The sequence below is a fragment of the Mercurialis annua genome, linkage group LG7 (genome assembly GCF_937616625.2).
Source record: "Mercurialis annua linkage group LG7, ddMerAnnu1.2, whole genome shotgun sequence".
Classification (NCBI taxonomy): domain Eukaryota; kingdom Viridiplantae; phylum Streptophyta; class Magnoliopsida; order Malpighiales; family Euphorbiaceae; genus Mercurialis; species Mercurialis annua.
The window spans coordinates 44,838,180-44,848,454 of record NC_065576.1 but is presented as its reverse complement, the minus strand read 5'-3'; the positions used below and the strand labels follow the sequence as shown (position 1 = coordinate 44,848,454).

General features: G+C 29.9%; 1 protein-coding gene across 1 annotated transcript; it reads right to left on the bottom strand.

The window, feature by feature from the left end:
- Positions 1 to 6,600: 6,600 nt before the first annotated feature.
- On the bottom strand, positions 6,601 to 8,076 carry LOC126656370 (uncharacterized). Its single transcript, XM_050350925.2, has one exon. It carries the CDS (start codon positions 7,607 to 7,609, stop codon positions 6,878 to 6,880), a length of 732 nt encoding a protein of 243 aa, XP_050206882.1. The 5' UTR covers positions 7,610 to 8,076; the 3' UTR covers positions 6,601 to 6,877.
- Between the last annotated feature and the right edge of the window lie 2,199 nt (positions 8,077 to 10,275).

Genomic DNA, 10,275 nt, shown 5'->3' with positions numbered 1-10,275 from the left:
GTATATATATTAAAGAGTAAATAAAGACAACAAGCATGTCTTGCCTTGATGGTTAGGCACTTAGACAAAGAGTGAGAGGTCATGGGTTCAAACCCTACTAAGAGCAAATTTGTGTTTTATTAATTCTTTTAAAATCTCACCACAATAGTTGACCGCCGCTGACCAGGTGCTGACTGGCGTTGACCGCCGCCGTTGACTCCGTTGACCGGCGTTGACCTCCGTTGACCGCCGCCGTTGACTGCGTGGTTGGACCGGAATCGGCCGGTGGTCGGTTGCGGTCGGTTGGTTAGTCTAATCAAACTCATATTTGCCACATGTCAACATTTTATTGACCCAAATATAGACCAATAAGATATTAACAAATAGTAAGAATAATATTGTCTCATTTTATTTTATTTTGGGTTATGGGAGATTTTTGAAAATTTTTCTTTTTTTTGAGTGATTTTTGCTAAAATCAAAATGTTGAGAGAAAAATGAAACACTATAACACTTTTGAGGGATTTATGTAAAAAAAACCCAAGATCTAATTTGGGTAATCTACACAAAGCCCTCAAAACACAATGCTTAATGATTTATGAGATTTTAAATATGAGACCTTCTTGTTTAAGGTTGCTATTTTGATTACTCTCAAAGTTGGATATGATGCTTAAGGATTAAGCATGCTACTGTGTATTCTGTGATATATGTTTCCTACAAAAATGAATTGCAATACAATTCACTACTATCTATATTGATAACATAGTATGTAATATTAAGGGAGCGAAGCAGCCTCACCGAGATGGAATGTCGCTAAGTGAGACGACCAATTATACGGACCGAGATACTATTATTAAATAATAAATAACACGGACCGAGATACCATCGTTACATGATAAAACTCATACAAGTATAGCCGGTACACGAGAACTAGGCCAAACAATAAGCCGAGATAATTATTTGCTCTCCCGCGTTCGCATCCGGATTCTGAAATAACAAATACCGAGGTACATCCTTTAATACCGAGATATGAAAAATATGACTTGTTAAACAAGGGAAATGGGGCCACCAAAATCTTTTATATAAGTAATGAGAAAACCCTAAGGGACTTCTTTTTCTACCCACTTAAGATTATCTCTTTCTTTTCTCTCTTCTTTCCCCTACTAAAAATAGCTGACTTGAGCGTCGGAGCGAACGCCCGGAGACCCCCTCCGGCGTTCCTTCTGACCGTTGTTTATGGATTTCAGGTGACGCTTCCGGCATAGATCTACCACGGATGTTCGGTGATTTATCATATATGATGGTTACTTTAACCACATTACTATTTGATGGTTACTATAATTTCTTATACTTTTTCTTGCTGAGATAGTTTCTGGTTAAGTTATTTTTTTCAAGAGAATCTGGTTAATTTCATATTGAGCTAATATTAAGTTTATATTAAATTGACATTGAGTTGACCATTGCAAAAATCTTAAAAAGTTTACTTTAGTTTATTATTACTTTATAAATTTATTTTTGATAGTATACATTTTTATAAATTAATTTTATTAGAGTGAATTAATTTAAATTTTATAATTAGTTTACTATAAATTTATTTTAAAGAGAGTTTACATGGAGTTAATATTAAGTTTATATTGAATTTATATAAAACAAAATGGGTTAATTACATATAAAATCACCACCTTTACACGAATTCTCAAATATAACACAACCTTTAAAACGTGTCAATTTAGGGCATCACCTTTCATTTCTTTTCAAAAACATCATGGGCACATTTTTAGATAAAAATTTGCTGATTTGGACACCCAATGGGAGTGCCACGTGTCATGCCACGTCAGCAAAAATGCCACTAAAAATGTGCCCGTGTTATTTTTGAAAAGAAATGAAATGTGGTGCCCTAAATTGCCATATTTTAAAGGTCGTGTTATTTTTGCAATTTCGTGTAAAGGTGGTGATTTTATATGTAATTAACCCAAAAAAAATTGATGAATAAGTTTATACAAAATTGACATTGAGTCTAGTTTATGTTCACACCGAATACCAAAGAAAACCTTAAAAAAATTTAGATTTAGTGTAATATACAAATTGAATATCTCTTTTAAATGAAATGTATTTGACAGTCTATATAACCGAAAATCAACTGATGTGAACCTGAACCTATATCAACTGAACTATGTTAATTCAATTTTTAATAAAATTTGTCTTATTGCTCTTTACAATCTAATATTGAGAGAATTTTACGATTTAGTGTAATATAAAAATTGAATATATCTTTTAAGTGAAATATATTTAACAGTCTATAAAATCAGAAATCAACCTGATGTGAACCTGATGTAAACTTTTATCAACTGAATTATCTCAATTAAATTTTTAATAAAAATTGTCTTTCTACTATTTACAATCTTAACTGACATTTTACATTGAGAGAATTTTGAGATTTACTGTAATATACAAATTAAATATCTCTTTTAAGTGAAACGTATTTGACTGTCTATAAAACCGAAAATCAACTTGATGTGAACCTTATCAACTGAATTGCCTTAAGTCAATTTTTAATTAAAATTGTCTTACTGCTCTTTACAATCTTAAATGATAGTTTATATTGAGAAGATTTTGAAATTTAGTGTAATATACAAATTGAATATCTCTTTTTAGTGAAATGTATTTGACAGTTTATAAAACCAAAAATCAAACTAATGTCAACTTAATGTAAATTTTATATAAATTTTTAAAAAATTAAATTGACTTGGTCTAATCAAATTAATTAAAAATGTATAATACTTAAAATAAAATTATAAAATAAAAAATTGAACACAATTTAGTAGTAAATAACAACAAAAACTTAATAGTACTTCAAGTTCCAACAAAAATTAAAATAAAAATTAACAAAAGCTATATTCACAAAATAAAAAAAAATTGTATAAAATTAAGTTGTAACTAAAATTGCAATGATATATATAAAGAGAAAGATATGCTTCTTTTTCAACAAATCATGCAATAAAAAAATTCTACTATATCAATCGACATCAACTTATACCAAATGAATGGGAATAGCATTTCACCCCACTTTACTGCTACCGTTTTATCCCTTTATAAGAACGAAATTTAGAGCATATTTCATATCCTCTACATAGCTGACAATCAACACATTGTATTACAACGGGCTTGCCTAAAATACATGTGTCTCTTTATTAGATTCCCTTTACAATTTATTTTTGCCAAAAACTCTATTTACAATTAAATTCAGTGCATACAACTCAATAGTCTAGCATTAGACTCTCAATAAGCATCAACCCAAAAAAACAGTCACTTTTAAAATATGTTAAAAGTTTAAGATATGTTAAAAGTTTAAGATAACTGAATTAATTGATTTTTATTTTTTCCATTTACCACTTTTACTCTGTAAATGATCCTCATCTCCTCCATCAACATTCAGTGGCCTTGAACCATGGCTTTATTTCCTGTATAATAGCAGGAAACACTGCAAATGCTGCATAAACACGATCAACGACCTGCAATTTTTGAAATGGTCTTTCTCTTGTTTAGAATTGCATTTAATTTTGTTAAAATCCTCTGTTTTCTTCTCAAAATCGTCATTCACAAAATTACCATCAATTTTAAAACAGATAACTTTTCTGCCATGCTTAGAAACTCGCCGGATCTGGTCACAATGAACCGCGTTCTTCCACATACCCAAATAAGATTCTCCATTATTGAAGCAGCTTTAACTCCACAGTATTACTTATTTTCTTCTCAAAATGATAGAGTGTGATGCGGACATAATAGTTAAGTGTGAGTGGAAGTAGTGAGGGTTAAAAAAGGAAGACAAATATAATTGAAATAGACATGCAAACAACCTTTTAAAAAAGTGAGATTGTTTCAAAATAATATTTTGTGAGTCACTAACATAAATTTTTTAGATTTGGATAATCTACACAAATCCCTCAAAACATGTCTTACCTATTGTTTCTACCTCAGAATTTTCATTCTAGCAATAATCACTCAAAAAAATAAAAGAGTTTTCAAAAATGGGAAATCGCCACCTTCGGCTGCCGCGACTTCCCCAGCGCCCACCACCACGGACATAAAGCTAAACCCTAAAAGGTAATTTATATACCCAAAATGCTAAATTTTTCAAAATCTTTACATAAAATGTCAACTTCCTTACAAAGACAGAATGTGTAAAGATTTTAACAAGTTCACATTTAAAAAAAAAAAAATCATAAACGTGATTTTTGAGTAATTTTCTTTTAAAAGTTTTAATTATGTTAGTGCCCCATAATCTTATTATATGCAAAAATCTTTCAAAAATATATAAAAATTACAATTATATCTCATACAATAACTTAATATATTTTAATATGAAAATAGACAGTACACCCCAGCGTCGCTGGGGACTCAACTTTTGGCGTCTCTTCATGGATCTTAGGATTTCACCGCTATATTAGAAATTTTATCCTCGCCGGTCCAATTCAAGTGAATTGATTTTGAAAAGTATTTCTGCTAGTTTTTGGCGACTTTCACTTGCAACTCGATTAATTGCCTACTTTCCCTTTATGCCAAGTCATTTTGAGAACCCCCCCCCCCTGTCTTATCATTGCTACTACGTAGAGTTAGCGCATTCTTACATGTCAACATTTTATTCGTCTTTCACATGTATTAATATACAACTATCACGCACTATTTTTATCCAGCTATCACCCCAATCAACCACTTCCTGCACCATTGGCCACCCTGACCATTTGAGGTTCGAAATTAATTTTATGAAGGTGTCTGGAGGTGGTGTTCGGTTTGGTGATTTGACTAGATTTGGTTTAGTTCAAAGGAGGTGGTGGTCGACAATGGCCATATGTAATAGCCAAATTGTTTTGATTTGATTCAATGGATGGTGATGGTGGCCAGTGTTGTTTGGAGACGGTGGGTGGCGATCGGTGCTGCCGAAGACAGCCGACAAGCGAAAGCCTGACCAACAGTGGTCAAAACAGGAGCCAAACAGTTGTTCGCACCATCAATGCCAAAGCACCCTGGGCTACATATCTCAATTAACTTGATTTTTAGTGAATTAAAAAGTTTAGGATGTCTATTTCAATTTTTATTAATTTCTTTTAAATTTTGGTTGGAATGATAAAACTTTCAAAGCATAACAAGGATAAATGCTGATAATTTTATTGGATGAAAGTGTATATACCTTTCTTTTGTGCATTTTCTTTTGATTCATTGCATTATCTCTCATGAATTCTTATGATTTTTTTTCATACAATAAAAGCTCACATAACGCACTAAAAAACTCAATTCTTAATTTATCAAATAAATCAAAAAAAAAATTAACGTATCAAGTAGATTATTTATTTCTTCATATATGGACGTTAATAAGTGTTAAAAATAATTCCATATTACTTAAAAACACAAATATAAATGAATTTATAAGTGTGAAGGTTCAAGCACCTATTAACTAGTAATAGTCATTAGGTCATTGTTATAAACACATTTCATATGCATTTACTATTACATTTTCATCTATAAATAATTAATACTTCCGCTAATTAATCAAATAATATTTTTAGTATGGTATTTAATTAAGCGGGTCTAGTCCAGATTCTTAATTATCCGGTTGTATGTCCGTCTGGATGTCCAGTTCTAGCGCCTCGGTCCGGTGTTATCACTGCTAATTAAGCACAATTACAGTTTCGGGGGGAGTTCCAGTTTCAAGTGACAACTGGATGTTCAGTTCCGGTTGCACTTGAGGGGAAGTGTTAAAGATAATCTCACATTGCCAGGAGCGGAGGTAATTTATACAAAATAAATTTGAGGGGGCTAATTGTATAAAAATTTAAATTAATTAACCATATTTAAAAAAAATTGAAATCATAAATTTACAAAAATATAAAATTTGCGGGACGATCGTTATCTCAGACAAAGGACTGCTTCTACCCCTGCATATTGCTTATTAATACAAATATAAATGTTCAACCACGACCAATTAACTAGTACTAGTTATTAGATTATGAAAAAACTAGGCACATTTTATAAGCATATGATCCACGCATTTCACTTATATATAATCAATACTTCCTCCGGTTAATCAAATAACTTTTCTAATAACAAGGGTGAATCTTTTTAAACGAGACCGAGGGAGTATATTTTTTGATTGTTATCTATTCTGTTATTTGTTAGTTTTTCTTGATTAAACACTATTAACTTCATTTGTGCATAGAGGCAACTCAAAATTTCACATTAATTTATTTTCTCCATATATGTTCTCATATTTGTAGGAGCTAGTATCATGCTGAGTTTGTACGAGTTCGTGCCGGATCTTATCAAACTTTATTCTTTTAATATAAATTTAAAATTTCATATATTTATTATAAGTATATACTAAATTCATGTGAAACCGGCCGAACTGTTTCTGCCTGTATAATGTTTAATAAAAAAATTAAAAATTTGACTCACACAAATTGCATTTAATGAAAGAAAAAATTATAAACCCACTAAATGTGTCGGACCTGAGCTGGTCGGGTAGATATCCGTCTCAATGATGAGCTATGGGGACTATGAACATATTCAAGCTAGCATATCCAAAACTAATTACTGCAAAATATGCAAAGAAAAAGAAAAGAAGAAATCTATTAATTGGCTTATGGCCCTCCAACCTTTAAAACATTATTAAGCAATAAGAGAAAGAAAAAAAAGGACATATATAACTTTGCTTTAATGAGTATCCAAAGTTTGTTAAAGTGCAAATATCAACTATAGGATATGATCAGAAGCTTCTTAGTTAAAAAAACATACATTTTAACCAAAGAAAATGAAAAAAAAAACTATGTAATTAAAATCCAAAAGGATCAAAAACTTAATTAATTAATTAGTGTAATTATTAAAAAGGAACTAATTACTTAATTAATTAAGCTTCAACTTCAAACCTTGGACACTTGATGGACCCCATTAATATATCAATTTCAATCAAATTTTCCTCTTCAATATTCATCTCATTTAGTTCTGCCAAAAGCTCCATTAGACCACCATGTTGCTTAAAAAATGTCCCCGGAACAAAATCTTGAAATTTCTTCTGTGGATTAATATACTTATGATGATCTTCTTCTTTCTTATGACTAATGTATTGTCCACTCGGAAGTGCAATTTCAATGAAACTATCATCATCTGAAATGGATCCATCAGAATAATCAGAGCTTTGAAGCAAATTGTCTTGTAATTGCCAAAAGTTTAACTCGGAATCATCACTCGTCGTTGATGATCGAGCCAGACTCTCGTTTTCCGATAGTGTTGCCGGTGAAGAAGATCTTGTTATGTGTATCTCATCAATTTTACTCCTTCCTTCTTGTTCTTGTTCTTGTTCTTGTTCATGTTCTTGAGCTTCATCTTCAGGTACTGGTAGCGGTTTAGGTGAAATTTCTTGATCAGAAGTGAGAATAATATCATTTTGTAATGTTTGATCAGCCTGAAATCCTGGTTTTTGCTTTGAAAATTTGAAAAAAATAGCCGATGAAGCTAAAATTGATGTAAGAATTAGGGTTGACGAAAATAATCCAAACCCTAAACCACCAGCAAGAACTAAACCAAGAATGGACAGCCATGAAAAAGGATTTTTCAAGAAACAAGAAACAGAAAACATCATAATTTTCTGGTTGTATTGAAAATGCAAGATCTGCAAATAAATTGGAATCTAGAAAAAGATTCTTGCTTCAAATAATTATAAAATATGAATGAACAAAGATTGAAAAGTACATGCAGAAACTTGACAATCAAGAAAATCAAGAAAACCTGAAATTTGTTCTTGTTCAGGCATCAAAAATGGAAAGATTTGCATGTGGGGATTGAAGAGGCAGCTATTAATAATAACTAAAAAAAAATACTAAAAATAGAATGAAGAAGAAGATTAAGAAGATAAGACCTCCATTAACAGATAAGTATGGTTTAGTAGTGATTTTGGTACCTAAAATGAGTGACCAAAGTACTTTTTCTTTTACACATAAAAGAAGAGAGTGCATGCCCTTCTCTTGCTCCTCAAAAAATGGGTTATTTTTTATCAAATTGACAAATTCCAATCAACTTGTTACTGTTCTGCAACTGATTCTCTTGAAAACCTCAAAACCCTCAGGTTTTATCACTATTTATTTGATTTTTGGCAGTATCAGAAACCTGGATATTAGAGAAGCCATGTGCTTACACCTGTGCTCACCACATGGCAGTTTCCTCCAACAAATAATTAAAAATAATTAATTGAAGAAAAGAAAACACAATAACCTATACTATCATGATATCATCAAAACCCTAAATAATCAAAGCTTTTTTTTTTTGCTCCTTTCAAATCCATCAACCGAATTTCCACTTACATAACATTAGTATCTCTTTTAAGGCCATCTTTTGATCATATTGAAACGTTCACATTTCTCATTACTATTATATACTCCCTCCAATCTGAATCAGTTGTCGCTTTAGGGAGATTTTTTGTTCCATAATACTTGTCACTTTAGAATACCAAGAAAGCATTTATTGCTATTTTTCCACATATATACCTCATTAATTCATTGAAAGAAACAAAAATACAAATAAAGAGTCATACTAATTAATGTTAACAAGTTTCAAGAAGGACTAATCTATATCTATACTATATATAAAAGCACGGATGGGGGGGGGACAGGCAAATTTACTGAATAATCCTTTTCAGTTTACTACTAAATAAAAGTTTTATAGTCATTAAATAATTAATTATTTAATTAATCACTATTATAATTAAAGTCCTAATTAGAATAGGTAGCTAAATTATCTCCAATTTAGTTTTTAGTATGTAAAAAATAACTAAATTTTCTCCAAATTAGTAGGAATATCTATCTTTTAGTTTGATTGAACTATAAAATTAAAATACTATATTTAGTCAATATAATATTATTTAAATTTCTATCTTATTATTTTTAAAGATATTATTAATAAAATTAAGTTAATTATTTAATTATAGTTATTAAAACCAAAAGAAGAATAAATTCAGTATGGAAAAAAATTTAACAACCGAATATATTATATTTATTTTTACAAAAATTCTTAACTAATATAATATTAATTATAAATAAAATAATAAATTTACTAATATGTTCATTGGCGAGTTACGTTACGAGCCACGTGCATAGCACGTAATGTGAAACTAGTTTAATAAAAATACTTATAATTTTAGACATATTTATTGATTTCTTAATTTGTGTGAAAATGGCTAAAACGACAATTATTTCAGAATGGAGGGAGTACTTCATAAATATCTTTTGTATTTGAAGCTAAAACCAATATCATCTGGTCAAAATTTCGCAACATTTTTCGTTTTAATTATACGGACACTCTATTCGATCAACACTATCACTAATAAAATGTAAATATTTGACATTTTTAAAAAGGAGCTTCATTTTTTTTATATATAGATCTTAAAATAACACCATTTTGCAATATTTATATCCGTATCCATGTGACGTCGCATTCCATATTTTTTTTCTGTATCTATGTCTGTTTTACTGAGTTTCCTTAATCCTTCCCCTTCTCCATTGGCAATAAAATTATATTGTAGTATAAAAAGACTCGAGCCCATTAGGATTAATTGTTTGTGTAGCTCACAGATAAATAAAACAGACCTTAGATCAGTCCTCACATGTCTACTGTGCACTCTCTTATAAACCCATGTCAGATGCACAAAAGCCTAGAGAGAAACATAGAAGAACTTTATTTTTCATTAAATAGTATTCATTAAAGAATAAAAAAGGTAGCCAATAGAAAAGTAGAATATTCATGTTAGCTTAGTCCATTTCGTAGAATCCAAAGGTATTGTTGACTTGAAAAACAAATAAATTATGGTTCAAAAGGTATATGCGGTGTGCAGCAGTATTATGCTAATATCATAGAATCAAATACTCTCACAAAATACTACAGTAAATTTTTTCCTTCTCAAATAATTTTTTAAGAAAACAATATGCATGACAACTTTTATGCTTTTTAAGCTCGTAAGTGCATTGGTTAACTTAAGGTAAAATAATTTTATATATTTATAACTATGATCAAATTAATATAAATATTACTATTAAAAAAATTACTAGTTTAATTCGTTAATGTTAAGATTAATGATAATTATTTTTAAGAATAATAAAAACAATAAGAGTCTAATTAATGAAAATAAAATACGATTCAATATAGTATGTTATTTTTATAAAATATTAGAATTAATAGTAAATATTTTTGCTACGGAAAGTTCAAACTATGAGTATTATAAATTTATGATGCACAAAAACCTCGAACAAACTGTGT

Coding starts and splice junctions, on each gene's coding strand:
- LOC126656370 (XM_050350925.2), bottom strand. CDS start 7,609: ATGATGTTTTCTGTTTCTTGTTTCTTGAAAAATCCTTTTTCATGGCTG.